At 38.6% G+C, this 18,733-nt stretch overlaps 1 protein-coding gene across 5 annotated transcripts in view; it reads left to right on the top strand.

Annotated features, from left to right (window-relative positions):
* PTPN22 (protein tyrosine phosphatase, non-receptor type 22) overlaps positions 1-18,733 on the top strand; it is a 64,440-nt gene that overhangs the window by 25,778 nt on the left and 19,929 nt on the right. For 4 of the 5 annotated variants that reach the window (XM_025364100.1, XM_025364108.1, XM_025364128.1 and 1 more), the window contains 5 exons: positions 11,806-11,882; positions 12,019-12,836; positions 15,406-15,489; positions 15,964-16,094; positions 17,239-17,266. In XM_025364100.1, coding sequence (XP_025219885.1) covers positions 11,806-11,882; positions 12,019-12,836; positions 15,406-15,489; positions 15,964-16,094; positions 17,239-17,266 — 1,138 coding nt within the window. The remainder of the gene's footprint in view (positions 1-11,805; positions 11,883-12,018; positions 12,837-15,405; positions 15,490-15,963; positions 16,095-17,238; positions 17,267-18,733) is intronic. The other variant, XM_025364118.1, reaches the window with a different exon arrangement.

Below are 18,733 nucleotides of genomic sequence, written 5' to 3'. Positions count from 1 at the left end.
CTGTTGGATACTTATCAGATGTATAGTTTGCAGAATTTTCTTCCATTGCACGGGTTGTCTCTTCACTCTGTTGATTGCTTTCTTGAATCATTGAAGTTTTGAGAATATTTTAGAATATCCAAAGGATTTTCAGCTGGAGGCCTAAGATATAAAAACTATTATGATTTGGCCAAATGCCAATTAAAAAATATTGAGAGTTCTAGGATATGCTATTTTGATCTCATCACAAAAATTGATGTTAAATACTGTATAACCACAAAGTGTTAGATTCTGAACAAACCTTAACAAGACAAAATTACTGCTGCCTTGCCTTCATGTGACATATACATTTCTTTTTTTTTTTTGGAGACAGAATCTCATTCTGTCGCCCAGGATGGAGTGCAGTGGCGCGATCTTGGCTCACTGCAACCTCTGCCTCCTGGGTTCAAGTGATATGTGACATATACATTTCAATTTTTAATATCGCATTTTAAATTATTAATCTGAAAATACTCACTGAGGCTCTACTATTTTCTCAGCATTAGGAATACAAAGTGTTTCAGACGTGGCCCTGATCATAATTCTCATCATTTGAATGATGAAGCATACCTGAGACCTCAGCAAGACAGGTGGGTGGGAAGAAAGCCAGAATAAATGTTGGGGCTAGGGAACTAATTAAGCAATCTTATAGTTAATATCAACTGCAAGGAGAAATGATATGGTGAAGGGACATGGAATAAGAATATAGTTGCTAGGAATTGTTACTTATTTTATATTCATGCCCATTTCATTGGCTAGTAATCCCAGAACAATGTCAAATAACAGAGGTGAAATAAACAATTCTAATTTTGATAGGAATTATTCTGGTGTCTCACTAAGCATAATTTTGAATTTTGATTGGACATATGAATTTTTAAATTGTTTAAAGGAATAATTCATTGATTTTCATTTTCTAAAGAATTTCTTCAGAAAGCATGTTGAATTATTATTATTCTTATTATTATTTTCGAGACGGAGTTTTGCTCTTGTTGCCTGGGCTGGAGTGCAATGGCGCGATCTCAGCTCACTGCAACCTCCGCCTCCAGGGTTCAAGTGATTCTCCTGTCTCAGGCTCCCTAGTAGCTGGGACTATAGGCATGTGCCACCACGCTTGACTTATTTTGTATTTTTAGTAGAGATGGGGTTTCTCCATGTTGGTCAGGCTGGCCTTGAAATCCTTACCTCAGATTATCCGCCCACCTCGGCCTCCCAAAGTGCTGGGATTATAGGCACGAGCCATTGCACCTGGCCAACATGTTGAATTCTTATCAATTGCCTATTTTTGCATTATGGAGTGATTAGATGGATTTTCCCTCCTTTGACCTATTAATGCAGTCATATAATTATATGATTATTAACCATCCTTACACCCTTAGAATAAAGTCTACTTGAACAAAGAATATTGTCTTAATGTGTTGCTGGAGTAACTGTGCTTATTTTATTTAGGTTCTAGGAAATGTCAGTACTCAAATGTAGCCCAGTAGCAGTGCCATGGCTCTGGATAGCTGGGTTGTTTGGAGTGGGTCCTTAGCCAATAAATGGGGATACAGGAACACAGTTCAACCCCTCACAGGGGGAACTGGTTAAAGATAGCCATGGAGGACTTCTGCTTCTAGAAAGATCTAGTAGAGATACTTTTCCTATTCCTTCCACTAAGTGCAACTAGAAATCCTGGATATTATACATAAAACAAACACTAGAAAACTCTGAGGGATGGAGAGAAAAAGGCAGACTAGTCAGGGCCCTCCGGACTTGAGGAACAAAATGGTGGTGAGCTCCCTCGGTTTTCTTTGCCTCATATAATTTAAACTTGGTGCTTAAGATGCCAACAACTGAGAAATGCTAACAGTGCAGAGAAAAAAGATGCCCCAATAAAAGCCTGCTATCTCTAGCCAAAGAACCAGTAAATGGGCAGCCTATCAAGACAGAACATTATTAGACAATAATCATTCTACTGTAGCCAACACTGAAGCAAAAGCTGACCCAATCTCATCCATGCCAACAAAGGCTGAGTGGGGAGCCTATACTTCCACCCTTACAAGGCTATAATAAGGTGTCCAATACGCCTTCTTGGGTGGTGTTAGAGAAGGGCAAATAGAGAGCTGGAACTTTCATCCCCACTGGCCTGTAATGAGGCTCCCTATCCTGCAGTGTCAGTGGAGACCATATGTAGCATCAGAAGAGGCCCAGTGGAAACTAAACACTTTCACCATCATTAGTGGTAATGAGGTCACCACTATCACAGTGTCAGTGGAGACAATGTGAGGAACGTAGGCTTCTACCTGGTATTAACATGACCCCACAATGCCTTCCCATTGAAGTGGTGTCAGAAGAGGCCTAGTGGAGAGTCAGGACTTTCACAGTCATCTGGTGGTAATGAGGCCACTCCCACTACAGTGTCAGTGGAGAACAAGTGAGGAGCCTTCCCAACAGTGCATCCCCTGGAGTGTCAACAGAGGCTAAATGAGGAACCTGATGGAGGAAGGATCCACCCAGCAGCAATGAGGAAGCACCCCCTACCATTTCCCCTGCTAGAGAGTATCAAAAAGCCCCAGCAAGGGCCAGGTGTGGTGATGCATGCCTGTAATCCCAGCACTTTGGGAGGCCGAGGTGGGCAGATCACTTGAGGCCAGGAGCTCGAGACCAGCCTGGCCAGCATGGTGAAACCCTATCTCTACTAAAAATACAAAAGTTAGCTGGGCATGATGGTGTGCACCTGTAATCCCAGCTACTCAGGAGGCTGAGGCATGAGAATTGTTTGAACCCAGGAGATGGAGGTTGCAGTGATCTGAGATTGCACCACTGCACTCCAGCCTAAGTGACAGAGCAAGACTCTGTAAAAAAACAAAAAAAGCCCCAGCAAAAAGAGAAGGCTTAACTAGGATTCAGAGTTTCATAATAATGTGAAAATACCCAGATTTCAGTTGAAAATCACTTATTATACCAAAAACCAGGAAGATCTCAAACCAAATTTAAAAAAGGACAATAGGTGACAACACTGAGATGATACAGATGTCAGAATTATCTGACAAGGATTTTAAAGCAGCCAAGATAAAAATGCTTCAGTGAGCAATTAAAAGCATGCTTAAAACAATAACAACAAAAACAATAAAAAGAATGAAAATATAAAAAAAGAAAAAAAGTAAAAACATGCTTAAACCAAATTAAAAAATACAAAGTCTCATCAAAAAAAAAAAAAAAAAAAAGAATCTCAGCAAAAAACGAGATATAAAGAGAAGCAAATGGAAATTTTAGAACTTAAAAATACAGTAACTGAAGCAAAATAGATGGGTTCAACAGCAGAATAGAGGGTACAGAAAAAAGTATTAATGAATTGAAAAGCAGAACAATAGAAATTGCCCAGTCTGAACAACAGTGATAAAATAGACTGAAAAAAATAAACAGGGAACTAAGGGACGAGAAAAAAAAAAAAGAAAGAAAGAAAATCTAGCATTGTGTCATCAAAATCCCAGAAAGAAAAGAGAAAGGGCAGGGCTGAAAAAGTACTGGAAGATACATGATAATTAAATTTCTGAAAACGAAAAACAACAAAAAAGTTTTAGAAATCAGCCAGAAAAAGATGACACCTTAACTGTAGGAGGAAAACAATTAGAATGACAGCATATTTTGCATTAGGAATCATAGAGGTCAGAAGGAATTGGCACAATATTTCCCAAGTGCTGAAAGAAAATAACTGTCAATCCAGCGAAAACATCCTTCAGGGATGAAGTGGAAATCAAGACATTCTCAGATGAAGAAAAACTAAGATAACCTGTTACCAGTAGACCTACCCTAAAAAAATGGCAAAGGAAGCTTTCTAAACAGAAAGGAAATGATGAAAGAAGGAAGAAAGAATATAATAAGCAAACATGGGTAAATATAATAAACTTTCCTTCTCCTCTTGAGTTTTATAAATTATGTTTTACAATTGAAGCTAAAATATAACACTGACTGATGTTGTTCTAAACGTATTAAAGAAAATATTTTAAATGCTTGTAACAGGAGGATGGTAAGAAACATAAAGGAAGATAAGGCTTCCACACTTGACCTGGTAAAATGACAACACCAGTAGAGTGTGATACCATATATCTAAATCTATATCTAGAGCCATGACTAAAAAAAGGCTATACAACGCGATATAATAAAACACACTATAGGTAAATCAAAATGGAATTCTAAAAAATGCAAGAAAGAGAAAACGTCAGGAAAAAGAAAATAGCAATGAGAAACAGAATAAAAATAAAACAAAAAATAAAATAGCGGAATGAAACTTGACCATATTAATAATTACATTAAACATATAAGCCTAAATACACCAATATTTACTGGTGGTAGAGTGAATTGCCAGATTGGCACAGAGAATTAAAAAAACAATTCAACTATATGTTGTCTATGAGAAACTCACTTCAAATATATAAGAGGGCTAAAAACAAAGGAATGGAAAAAAGATGTATCATGTAAACATGAGTCAAAGGAAAGCAGGAGTGACTGTTAATATCAGATAAAGTAGACTTCAGAGTAAAGACAATTATCAGAGATAGGGAGAGATAATGATAAAAGGATCAATCTGCCAGTAAGACATAATAGTCCTAAATGTATATAGACCAAACAATGAAGTTGCAAAATATGTGAAGAAAAACTCATAGAACTTAAAGGAGAGAAACAGATATTTCACAGTCATAGCCAGATACTTCAATATTCTTCTTTCAACAATTTTGATAGAACTAGACAGAAAACCAGCAAGGATATAGGTGAACTCAACACCACTAATTGACAAAATCTAGTTGACACTTACAGAACACTCTACCTAATAAGAATACGCATTCTTTTAAAGTGCTTATGGAAAATATATATCAAGATAGAGTATATCCTGAGCTATAAAACAAATCTGAAAATTTTTAAAAAATTGAAATTAGTCTGGGAACTGCAGCTCACACCTGTAATCCCGGCACTTTGGGAGGCAAAGGTGGGTAGATCACATGAGGTCAGGAATTTGAGACCAGCCTGGCCAAACCCTGTCTCTATTAAATATACAAAAATTAGCCAGGTGTGGTGATGGGTGCCTGTAATCCCAGTTACTTACGAGGCTGAGGAAGGAGAATCGCTTGAACCTGGGAGGCGGAGGTTGCAGCTAGTCGAGACAGGATCACTTCACTCCAGCCTTGCCAACAAAGCGAGACTCTGTCTCAAAAAAAAAAAAAAAAAAAAAAAAAAAAAAAATTGAAATTATACGGAATATATTTTCTGACCATAATAGAATCAAATTAGAAATCAGTAACAGAGACCGGGCATGGTGGCTCTTGCCTGTAATCCTAGCACTTTGAGAGGCCAAGGTGGGAGGATTCCTTGAGGCCAGGAGTTGAAAATGATCCTGGGTAACACAGGGGAACCCCCGTCTCTACAAATATTAAAAACTCAGCCAGGTGTGATAGCATGTGCCTGTAGTCCCAGCTACTCAGGGGGCTGAGGTGGGAGGATTGCTTGAGCCTGGGAGGTCAAGGCTGCAGTGAACTGTGATTGTGCCACTGCACTCCAGCCTGGGTGACAGAGTGAGACCCTGTCTCAAAAATTAATTAATTAATTAAAAAAATAAAAAATCAGTAACAGGTAATGGAAAAGTATCCAAATACTTGGAAATCAAACCACACTTTTCTAAATAATCTATTGGGTCAAAGAGAAAGTCTCAAAGAAAATAAAGAAACACAGTGAATTAAACAAAAATGAAAATACAACATATCACAATTTATGAGACAGAAGCTATAGCAGTACTGAGAGGGACCTTTACAGCACTAAGTGCATCCATTAGAAAACAGTATAGGTCTCAATAATCTAAGCTCTCACTCCAAGAATATAGAAAAAGAAATAAAGAGCAGAAATCAATGAAATTGGAAACAGTAATAGAGAAAAATCAGAATTGGTTTTTTCTTTGTTTGTTTTTGTTTTTTTGAGACAGAGTTTAACTCTATCACCCAGGCTGAAGTGCAGTGGCATGATCTTGGCTCACTGCAACTTCCGCCTCCCAGGTTCAAGCGATTCTCCTGCCTTAGCCTCCCAAGTAGCTGGTACTACAGGTATGTGCCACCATGCCCAGCTAAGTTTTGTATTTTTGTAGAGACGGGGTTTTGCCATGTTGGCCAGGCTGGTCTTGAACTCCTGACCTCAGGTGATCTGCTTGCCTCAGCCTCCCAAAGTGCTGGGATTACAGGCGTGAGCTAAGGTGCCCAGCCTGGTTTTTTTAAAAGATTAAAAAAAAATTGGTTCTTTAACAAGATCAATGAAATTGAGAAACCTTTTTAAAAACTGACACAGATAAAAAGGGAGAAAATAAAAATTATCAATATCAGGAATGAAATAGGAGCTATGTTGCCCAGGCTGGTCTTGAACTCCTGGGCTCAAGGGATTTTCCTGCCTTGGCCCCCCAAAGTGCTAGGATTACAGGCGTGAGTCACCACATCCAGCCCAGAATGGATTATTTTCTCAAACACAATCCACCACAATTTATTCGGCATGACATAGATAATTTGAATAGCCCCTTAGTGATTAGAAAAACTGAATTTGTAATTTTAAAACTCCCAAAAAAGAAATCTCAGGCCCACATAGTTTCACTAGAGAATTCTATCAAATGATTAAGGAAGAATTAATACCAATTTTATACAGTCTATACCAGGAAATAGAAAAGGAAGAGATACTTTCCAATTAATATTTTTATTGTGGTACAATATATCATTTTAATCTGCTATTTTAGCCATTTTTAAGTGTACAATATAGTGGCATTAAGTATATTCACAATGTTGAGTGACCATCACTATTTCTGGAACTTTCATTATTCTAAACAGACACTCTGTGTCCATTAAACAATAACGCCCTGTTCTCCCCTCCCACTGGCCCCTGGCAACCATCATTCTACTTTCTGTCTCTATGAATTGGACTACTCTAGGTACCTGATATGGGTGGAATCATATAGTATTTGTCCTTTTGTGTCTGGCTTATTTCACTTAGCCTAATGTCCTCAAGCTTCTTCCATGTTATAACATGTGTCAGAATTTTCTTACTCATTAAGGCTGAATAATATTCCATTGTATATGTTTATACACACACACACCACACACACACACACACACACACATTTTGTTTATCCATTCATCCGTCAATGGATACTTGAGTTCCTTCCACCTTTTGGCTGCTGTAATGCTGTGATAACCACCGGTATACAAATATATCTTTGTATCCCTGCTTTTAATTACTTTGGTATAACCCAGAAGTAGAATTACATGTGGTAATTCTATGTTTAGTTTTCTTGTAGAACAGCCATACTGTTTTCCATAGCAGCTGTGCCATTTTACATTCCCACCAACAGTACACAAGGGTTCCAGTTTCTCTTTCTTTTTTTGAGACGGAGTCTCGCTCTGTTGCCAGGCTGGAGTGCAGTGGCGCAATCTCAGCTCAATGCAACCTCCGCCTCCTGGGTTCAAGCGATTATCCTGCCTCAGCCTCCTGAGTAGCTGGGATTACAGGCACATGCCAACACGCCCAGCTAATTTTTGTATTTTAGTACAGATGGGGTTTCACCATGTTGGCCAGGATGGTCTCGATCTCTTGACCTCGTGATCCGCCGACCTCAGCCTCCCAAAGTGCTGGGATTACAGGCGTGAGCCACCACGCCTGGCCTATTTTGTTTTTTTGATGGCAGCCATCCTAATTAGGTGTGAAGTGGTATCTCATTGTGATTTTGATTTGTATTTTCCTAATGATTAAACACCTTTCTGTGGTCTCATTGGCCATTTGTATATCCTCTTCGGAAAAATACCTCTTCAAGTCCTTTGCCTTCCCCTACCCACCCCCACTTTTTTTTTAGTCAGGGTCTTGCTCTGACATTCAGGCTGGAGTCTAGTGGCACCATCCTGGCTCACTGAAGCCTCAAACTCCTGGGCCTTAAGTGATCCTCCCACCTCAGCTCCTGAGTAGCAGAAACTATAGGTATGCACTACCACACGAAGCTAATTTTTTTTTAACTTTTTTTTTAGAGACAAGGTCTCATTAGGTTGCCTAGGCTAGTCTCAAACTCCTGGCCTCAAGGAATCCTCCCACCTCAAACTCCCCAGTAGTTGGGACTACAAGCATGAGCCATGGTGCCCAGATTTTGCTCATTTTTTAAATTGAGGCTGTATGCGGTGGCTCACGCCTATACTCCCAGCACTTTGGGAGGCCGAGGTGGGCAGATCACTTGGGGTCAGGAGTTCGAGGCCAGCCTGGCCAACATGGTGAAACCCCGTCTCTCCTACAAAGACAAAAATTAGCTGGGTATGGTGGTGTGTACCTGTAATCCCAGCTACTTGGGAGGCTGAGGCAGGAGAATTGCTGGAGGCAGAGGTTGCAGTGAGCCGAGATCGCACCACTGCACTCCAGCCCAGGTGACAGAGCAAGACTCTGTCCCCCACCCCGCAAAAAAAAAAAAAAAAAAAAAAAAAAAAAAATTGAGTTGTTTACATGTTGTTGAGTTTCAGGAGTTCTTTATATATTCTGGATATTGATCCCTTATCAGATATGTGATTTGCAAATATCGCCTTCCATTCAGTCAAAGGGTTGCCTTTTTGCTCTGCTGATTGTGTCCTTTGGTGTGTAAAAGTCTTAAATCTCAATGAAGTCCAATTTTCCTATTATTCTTTTGTTGTTTGTGCCTTTGGTGTCCTATCCAAGAAATAATTGCCAAATTCAATGTCACGAAGCTTGCCCATTTTCTTGTAACAGTTTTACATTTTACCTCTTATGTTTAGGTATTTGATCCATTTTTGCGTTAATTTCTGTATGTGCCATAAGGATCCAACTTCATTCTCACTTTTTTTTTTTTTTTTTGAGATGGAGTTTCACTCTTGCTGCCCAGGCTGCAGTGCAATGGCACAATCTTGGCTCACTGCAACCTCCACCTTCCGGGTTCAAGTGATTCTCCTGCCTCAGCCTCCTGAGTAGCTGGGATTACAGGCATGCACCACCATGCCTGGCTAATTTTGTATTTTTAGTAGAGATGGGGTTTCCTCCATTTTTGTCAGGCTGGTCTCGAGCTCCTGACCTTAGGTGATCCACCACCTCGGCCTCCCAAAATGCTGGGATTACAGGCGTGAGCCACTGCACCCAGCTTCAACTTCATTCTTTTGCATGTGTATATTTAGTTTTTCCCAGAATCATTTGTTGAAAACACTCTCCTTTCTCCACTGAATTTTCTTGGCACTTTTGTCAAAAATCAATTGCCCACCATATGTAATTGTGTTTTTCTAAGCTCTTCTATTTCACTGGTCTTTGGTCTATACTATGTCAGTACCACACCGTTTTGATTACTGTCGCTTTGTAGCAGTTTTTGAAATCAGGTAGTGTGTCATTCAACTTTGCTCTTCTTTTTAAAGATTGTTTTGACTATTCAGTGTCCTTTGAAATTCCATGAATTTTATTCTGGTTTTTAAACAAATTATGTAGAAATGCCATTGGGCTTTTGATAAGAATTGCATTGCACCTGTAGATCAGTTTTAGTAGTAATGTTATCTTAACAATAATACGTTTTCCACTCCTTGAACAGAGAATGTCTTTTTATTTATATTTTGTTTAATTTCTTTCAGCAAAGCTTTGTAGTTTTCAGTATACAAGTCTTTTGCCTCCTTGGTTAAATCTATTCCTAAGTATTTTATTCTTTTTGGTGCCATTATAAATATAACTGTTTCCTTAATGTTCTTTTCAGATTGTTCATTGCTAATGTATAGAAATGCAACTCGTTTTGTGTGTTCACTTTACATCCTGCAACTTTGTTGAATTTGTTTATTAGCTCTAGCAGATTTTTTGTGGAATCCCATATATAAAATCATGTCATCTGAGAATAGAGATAATTTTACTTTTTTTCTTTCCTTTCTGCTTTGGAAACAGAGTCTCACTCTGTCGCCCAGACTGGAATGCAGTGGCGTGATCTCGGCTCACTTCAACCTCCGCCTCCTGGGCTCAAGCAAGTCTCCTGTTTCAGCCTCCCAAATAGCTGGGATTACAGGTGTGCACCACCATGCCCGGCTAATTTTTATATTTTTAGTAGAGACGGGCTTTCACCATGTTGGCCAGGCTGGTTTCGAACTCCTGACTTCAAGGGATCCACCCGCCTCGGCCTCCCAAAGTGGTGGGATTACAGGCATGAGCCACCGTGTGCAGCCTTTCTTTTTTTTTTTTTCCAATTTGAATGCTTTTTTTTCTTGCCTAAGAACAAAATTACTTTAAAAAATTACTTTGGCTAGAACTTTAGTACCAAGTTGAATAAAAGTGGTAAAAGTTGGCATTCTTGTCTTGTTTTTGATATTAGGGGAAAAGCTTTAAGTCTTTCACCACTGAATATATGTTAGTTATAAGTTTTCTTTTTTTTTTTTTTTTTGAGACGGAGTCTCACTCTGTCGCCCAGGCTGGAGTGCAGTGGCGCCATCTCGGCTCACTGCAAGCTCCGCCTCCCGGGCTTACGCCATTCTCCTGCCTCAGCCTCCCGAGTAGCTGGGACCACAGGCGCCCGCCACCTCGCCCGGCTAGTTTTTTGTATTTTTTAGTAGAGATGGGGTTTCACCGTGTTCGCCAGGATGGTCTCGATCTCCTGACCTCGTGATCCGCCCGTCTCGGCCTCCCAAAGTGCTGGGATTACAGGCTTGAGCCACCGCGCCCGGCCCAGTTATAGGTTTTCATATATGGCCTCTATCATGTTGAGAAAATTTCCTTACATTCCTATTTTAAGTGATTTTAACATGAATTTTGTCAAATGCTTTTTCTGCATCAATTGAGATGTTCAAAATGGATTTTAACATCTCTGAAATGAAGATATATTTTATAATCAATGGTATTTTAAGATTCTATGAACCACAATAACACATTTCATAATAATTGCTATAAAAAATAAGGATTGCGAGGCTGAGGTGAGAGGAGCACTTGAACCCAGGAGGTCGAGACTTCAGTGAGCCATGTTTGTGCCAGTGCACTCCAGACTGGACAACAGAACAAGACCCTAACTTAATTAAAAAAAAAAAGATTGAAGCCAGGCACTGTGATACACACCTGCATGGTCCCAGCTACCTGGGAGGCTGAGGTAGGATGACTCCTTGAGCCCAGGAGTTTGAGGCCAGACTGGGCAATATAGGGAGGCCCAGTCTCTTAAAAAAGAAGATTGAGCATGGCTGGACAGGCGCAGAAGTGTGATTTTAGGTTGGGTGGTCAGGGAAGGTTTCCTTATGCAGATGACAGTTAAGCAGAGATCTAATTACTTAGAAGGAGACAGCCATGCAAAATTTGGAGCAAAAATATATTCATCAGGAGGAATAGTAAGTGTAAAAGCCTTGACTTGGAAGTAAGTTTGGCATGCTAAAGTAATGGCAAGAAACACAGTATATCTAGAGCATAGTGAGGAGGAAAAGAGTAGAACAAGATGAAATAGGTCCAGAGTACCTATAAAGGGCTGAGATGCTGAAATTTCTAAAGGCAGAGTGTTTTTGAGACTAAAGTTACTCACCAAAGAACATTTTTAAAACTCCCACATTTGCAAAGATGATATACACAAATCCTTTCTAGTTTCTATGACACTATTAATCCTTTATTCTGGCCATCTCAGTATATGAACGAGTTCTTGCTGAGTTCAATATTTTGGAAGCTAATCTAACCCTTTCATGAATTATTTTAAATCTTTGTATTTCCTGAAAAATTACTTTTCAGCCTTCTAAATATTAAAATATCTTATTGACATTGCTTCACTGAAAACCAGCCTTTGACTTATTTCTTTTAAAGAGTCAAGCAAAGTATTGTATTCCTGAGCAAAATCACACTCTCCAAGCAGACTCTTACTCTCCTAACTTACCAAAAAGGTGAGTACAGTTTTATATATCTAAACGTTGACTAAATGTGTCTGGGAGATGAATCTCATGCTTATACATCATTGTGATGCTAGGAAGAGGCCTATTTGGGGTATGGCGTCATTATTACGCTTTCTTTTTGTTTTAGTACCATAAAAGCAGCAAAAATGATGAACCAACAAAGGACAAAAATGGAAAACACAGAATCTTCTTCCTTTGACTTTAGGACTTCTGAAATAAGTGCAAAGGAAGAGTTAGTTTTGCACCCTGCTAAATCAAGCACTTCTTTTGACTTTCTGGAGCTAAATTACGGTTTTGACAAAAATGCTGATACAACCATGAAACGGCAGACAAAGGCATTTCCAACAGTTGGGGAACCTCTTCAGAAGCATCAAAGTTTGGATTTGGGCTCTCTTTTGTTTGAGGCATGTTCTAATTCTAAACCTGTAAATGCAGCAGGAAGATATTTTGATTCAAAGGTGCCAATAACACGGACCAAATCAACTCCTTTTGAATTGATACAGCAGAGAGAAACCAAGGAGGTGGACAGCAAGGAAAACTTTTCTTATTTGGAATCTGAACCACATGATTCTTCTTTTGTAGAGATGCAGTCTCAAAAAGTAATGCATGTTTCTTCAGCAGAACTGAATTATTCACTGCCGTATGACTCTAAACACCAAATATGTAATGCCTCTAATGTGAAGCACCATGACTCTAGTGCTCTTGATGTATGTTCTTACATACCTTTAGTGGAAGATCCTTATTTTTCATCATGGCCTCCAAGTGGTACCGGTTCTAAGATGTCTCTTGATTTACCTGAGAAGCAAGATGGAACTGTTTTTCCTTCTTCTTTGTTGCCAACATCCTCTACATCCCTCTCCTCTTATTACAATTCACATGATTCTTTATCACTGAATTCTCCAACCAATATTTCCCCACTATTGAACCAAGAGTCTGCTGTACTAGGTAAGTTATTTTTTAAAGTTTGCATAGAATTTTAGGTTTCACTTTGTTTCTATAGAATATTTGGTTTCTTCTCATCTTCCCTCTTCTCTGCTTCTTCTCTTTCTTCTTTTTTGAGATGGAGTCTTGCTCTGTCTCCAGGCTGGAGTGCAGTGGTGCGATCTTGGCTCACTGCAACCTCTGCCTCCCGGGTTCAAGCAATTCTCCTGCCTCAGCCTCCCGAGTAGCTGGGATTACAGACGTGCACCACCACGCCCAGCTAATTTTTGTATTTTTAGTAGAGATGGGTTTTCACCATGTTGGCCAGGATGGTCTCGATCTCTTGACTTCGTGATCCCCCTGCCTTGGCCTCCAACATGCTGAGACTGCAGGCGTGAGCCACTATGCCTGGCCTACTTCCTTCTCTTTCTTCTTCCCGCTACTCCTCAAATAAATACATCCCAGGAGTGTTTTAATGCTGTAATAAGTTGAAAATAGCAACATCAAACATATAATATTCCATGAAACAGGCAGCAATGGAGGCAGTCAAGATCTGGTACAGGATCTGTACCAGCAGGAGTACCTCTAAAGAAGGCACGCCTCATTCCTAGAAATGTATATCAAAGGCCCACAATATACTGTTTTTCAAAAATATGTTTTGAAACAGAATCTCACTATGTTGCTCATGCTGGAGTGCAGTGGTGTGAACATTGCTCATTGCAGCCTTGATGTCCTGGGCTCAACCGATCCTCCCACCTCAGCTTCCCAAGCAGCTGGGACCACAGGGACACGCCACCATGCCCGGCAAATTTTTTTAGAAATGGGGTATTGCTATGTTGCCCAGACTAGTCTCAAAAATCTGGCCTCAAGCAATCCTCCCACCTTGGCCTCCCAAAGTGCTGGGATTACAGGTGCAAGTCACCACACCTAGCCTCAGAATTTACTCTTAACATATAGAAGCAGCTTCCAAAAGAAGAGCAGAAAAAAATGTGATCAATAGCACCCAGAATTTTTGTTGCACAATTATGTGGCTAAAATGAGTTGAACATATTGCTAAAAACTGAATTCTCTTCCTGTGGGAGTTGGAAGGGGAGAACTTGATTTCTTGCTCTTTTGTAGTAATTTAGTAGATGAGAATACATGTTTATATTTTGTGTAAAAATTTTATCTTATGTATACCTTTACTTTCATGTTTTACCTTTTATAATTTTGTATTTTTGCATATCATGCATATTGTTCTGTTTTACTGATTAGTTTGAAAATAGAAATGAGCATTCTGTTAGAGATGATGACAATAATTTGATGTGGAAGATGATGAGGGAAAGCAAAGACAAGTTTAACTCCCTTAGGTATATCATCAAATAATTTAAAAAGCACATTCTACATAGACAGGAGGTGGAGAAAACTTTTGCTCTATAACATTATTTATTGTAGAGTTTCTTCATAAATAGTTGTGTAAGATCATTTGTGGCTTCGCTGCAAAAATATCTGGATCTAAGAAGTTCCTTCTGTGATTAGATTATTTTATACATTTTTAACCATTTAAATGTATTTTCTTTTCTTAGATACTCAAAATACCTTAGACTTCTCTAAGCATCTGCATCATTAAAAATCAGAGCGAGACTCCGTCTCAAAAAAATAAATAAATAAAAAATAAACCCTTATTTTCCAAGGATTGTAACAATATCGTCAAGTGCCATCTGGTGGCAGTTTCTTATAATAGCATTTAAAATGTTTAATAACTGGAATGTTTGTATAGAAATACAGACTATCCTATACTATTGTTTTGTAAAATGGAAAAATACCTATATTTTTGGATTTTGTGTAGAATGAAGAGATACTAAAATCTTTATAATTTTACCTAATGTATAACTGAAGCTTTTACATATCAAAGCACTTTATAATGCTTTATTATATAGTCTATATAAAACAAAAGGAGTTATGCGAAAGGTAATTCAAAGCTTCCAAAATTAATGTAATATTTTATGTTAACTGATATACCATGACTCAATCAAAATACTTTTGAGCTTTTATTTATTTATTATTATTTTTTGAGACGGAGTCTCCTGCTGTCGCCCAGGCTGGAATGCAGCGGTGCAGTCTCGTCTCACTGCAAGCTCCGCCTCCCAGGTTCACAGCATTCTCCTGCCTCAGCCTCCTGAGTAGCTGGGACTACAGGCGCCTGCCACCGCGTCCACCACCATGCCCGGCTAATGTTTTGTATTTTTAGTAGAGACGGGGTTTCACCGTGTTAGCCAGGATGGTCTCGATCTCCTGACTTTGTGATCTGCCTGCCTTGACCTTCCAAAGTGCTGGGATTACAGGCCTGAATCACCACACCCAGCCCTACTTTTGAGCTTTTAAAACAAACAATAAATGTTAAAGAATAAGCAAAAACCTCGTGGGTTTGTACCTTAAGATAATTCATTTTGCTTTTTCCTCGAATGAACAAGTGCCAACTTTACTGATAATGGTGCTTCAACGGAATTTAAATATAAATTATGGTAAATTTATATTTAATATTAGAATATAAGAATTTCCTTTGGATTGTTCTAATTAACAATTGTTACAATATTTCTGACATTTTGGATAGCAACTGCTCCAAGGATAGATGATGAAATCCCCCCTCCACTTCCTGTACGGACACCTGAATCGTTTATTGTGGTTGAGGAAGCTGGTGAGTACAGTCCAGTAAGTACAAAATAAAGTGTGGGTCGGGCATGGTGGCTCATGCCTTTAATTCCAGCACTTTGGGAGGCTGATGTGGGAGCCTTGAGTTGGAGGAGTTCATTGAGGCCAGGAGTTCAAGACTAGCCTGCACAACATGGTGAGACCTCATCTCTAAAAAAAAAATTTTTTTTAATTTAGCAGAGCAATGGCAGCATGCATGTGTAGTCCCAACTACTTGGATGGTGGAGGCGAGACGATCACTTGAGCCCAGGAGTTGGGGGATGCAGTAAGCTGTGATTGTGCCACTGCACTCCAGTCTGGGTGACAGAGCAAGACCCTGTCTCAAAAAATAAAATGAAGTGTGAATTAACTAGATTACTTCTTAGTTCCTTTCAATGTTTTATGTACTATTTGCTGAACAACATTCGATTTCTAAAAGAATACTACCCGTAAGAACTGAAACATACTCACTTTCTTCCAGGAGAATTCTCACCAAATGTTTCCAAATCCTTATCCTCAGCTGTGAAGGCAAAAATTGGAACATCACTGGAATGGGGTGGAGCATCTGAACCAAAGAAATTTGATGACTCTGTGAGACTTAGACCAAGCAAGGTCAATAATTTTTTAATGACTCTACTCATCTAGATTCAATAGGCTACAGTTCTACTCCTTGTATTTTTAACACCCATCATTCAATAAATCCTAAGTACATACTAAATATAAAACAATGTGCTAGAGGATGTTGGGATAAAAAAGATGTATAAGACACAATTCTTGCCTTTAAGAAGCTTCTTGTCTAGTGGTAGAGATATAGGACGTGTACAAATCTTTATTTTTGCCTATATTTATTATAACAAAGCAAATATGATCAATGTCATATGAAAGATAAAGAATTTCAAGTGTGGGAGATGCCTCCAGGTTGGAAGTGATCAAGGAAGATTTAGTGAAAGAGGAAACATTTGAGCTGATTCTTGAAGGATAGTTAAGGCAAAAATAAATGTTTCATACTTAAGTAGGAAGCTTGTTCACTGTAGTCATCTGGTAGGCTGTATCATGTTAGCTGTGATAATATGTTATAGAGAATGACAGGTGTGCATATTACTTAAGATAAACCTTTTGGAATAGTGTGGTTGATGGTAAAGTCAGAGATGGTGGGGGATTGTGGATTAAATAGAAAATAATTCTTGAAAGTAGACGTGTCCTGCTTCTGGAGGAAAAATAGAAGTGCATCTAAAAATGTTATGCATTTCTATATATTCTGTGAATCAATTATCTTAACATTTGAGAGACTGGAAAAATGATTAAACATTTTAAAGTACCTACAATTGCAATGCTGATAGGCAACTGTTCTCTGCCTTTTAAATTATAATTCCAATGTACTAGTAATTATGATTGTCAATAATAGCCACATATATTTATCTTAACAACTCCCAGAGGAAAGAACAATAATTCTTTCCAATGTTATGAAGTAACTTCAATTTCAATTTTCAGGGAAATGTTTTAGGTGGGACAGAAATAAGTCCAAAGGGGATCAGTTTAGGACTAATTGCCATGGGATATAAAAAATCATTGTAAGAGTGAAGGATGCCATTTCCTAATTCAGCACACTTACAAATTAGGAAAAATAGGGTCTACATTTCATAATTATTTCTACAGCTATCTTAAATATAATTTCAAAAATGCCATTTTTTGCTTTGAGTTTGTATAATTCATACATATATTCTTCTTTCACTTTTCCTTTCTGTTTTTCTTTTAGAGTGTAAAACTCCGAAGTCCTAAATCAGGTAAAAATTTCTCTTGGCTTTACATGACATTTAGCCCTAAGATTGGAAGAATGGTTCGTTAAGTTTAGAGTAATTTACCTCAGGAAGTTACTTGGTTCCCATAATAGCTTCCAGTATTTATTGATTTATTTCTGGTTTTCCCGGACTAGAAATTTTGTTAAGAGCAAGGTGAAGACAGGATTTTAGAATTCTGTTCCTTAATATATAACCATTTAAAAATTATTTCAGAGAGAATCTTTTAAAACTTTGCAGCTTTTCCATTATATAGATTTTCCCACTGTTAACACTGTGATTCAAAAAATTATTTTTGGCCACTTAGTTCTTTAATTTGCTGTTGCCTTTCCAGTACTTTCCTGAGCTTTGCCGGTTTTATGCATTGAAGAACAAAAACTAATATTTACTGGGCACTTCCAGGTACTTTGTTTACATTATCACAGGTGGTAGTTGCCCTTAACATGTTTATTCATATTGTGATGTTATTCAAATACATATACAGACAATATAAGGGTTAAAAAACATGGGCTTTGCCAGGAGTTTGAGGCTGCAGTGAGCTATAATGGCACCACTGCACCCGGCCTGTATGACAGAGCAAGATGCTGTCTCTAAAAACCATGACAATAGGCCAGGAGCCGTGGCTCACGCCTGTAATCCCAGGACTTTGGGAGGCTGAGGCTGGCGGATCATGTGGTCAGGAGATTGAGACCATCCTGGCCAACATGGTGAAACCCCATCTCTACTAAAAATACAAAAATTAGCTGGGCTTGGTGGCACGCGCCTGTAGTCCCAGCTACTCGGGAGGCTGAGGCAGGAGAATCGCTTGAACCTGGGAGGCGGAGGTTGCACTGAGCCGAGATCACGCCACTGCACTCCAGCCTGGGTGACAGAGTGAGACTCCATCTCAAAAACAAAGCAAAACAAAACAAAACATGACAACAAAAACATGGGCTTTAGAGTCAGATAGGTTTTAAGTCAAATCCCCAGTCTACGAAGAACTATCAACATGCATAAAGTTGGTTAAATTACATACTTTCTCCATCTATTTTTCTCATTTATAAAAGGAGAATAGAATCCCTTAGATAATTTTTATGAGGATTAAATACAATAATGTCATAAAGCTTTTAGCCCAGTACTTGTCAAATAAGTCCTCATTAAATATTATCAATTATAATTTTTATTAATCATTAAATGAGCATTTTACTAAGCAACTTCTGTGTACCTTACATGGTGCTAGAATAGGCACGATGTATAAGAGTACTACTTAATGCTTATATTCAAATTCAGTAGATAAAATTAATACTCACATGGAACCACTAAGTGATAATCTGTGTGGTACCCACTGTAATCACCAGCAGTCTGGAAAAACAGGATGGCATTACTGGAGTGGTTAGGAAAGGCTTTGCTGAGTGGAAGAAAGAACTTTTTTTTTTTTTTTTTTTTTTTTTTTTTTTTTTTTTGAGACGGGTTTTC

The sequence above is a fragment of the Theropithecus gelada genome, chromosome 1 (genome assembly GCF_003255815.1).
Source record: "Theropithecus gelada isolate Dixy chromosome 1, Tgel_1.0, whole genome shotgun sequence".
NCBI classification, from domain to species: domain Eukaryota; kingdom Metazoa; phylum Chordata; class Mammalia; order Primates; family Cercopithecidae; genus Theropithecus; species Theropithecus gelada.
Note: the sequence above shows the minus strand (reverse complement) of the source record. Positions and strands in the feature narration are given on the sequence as shown.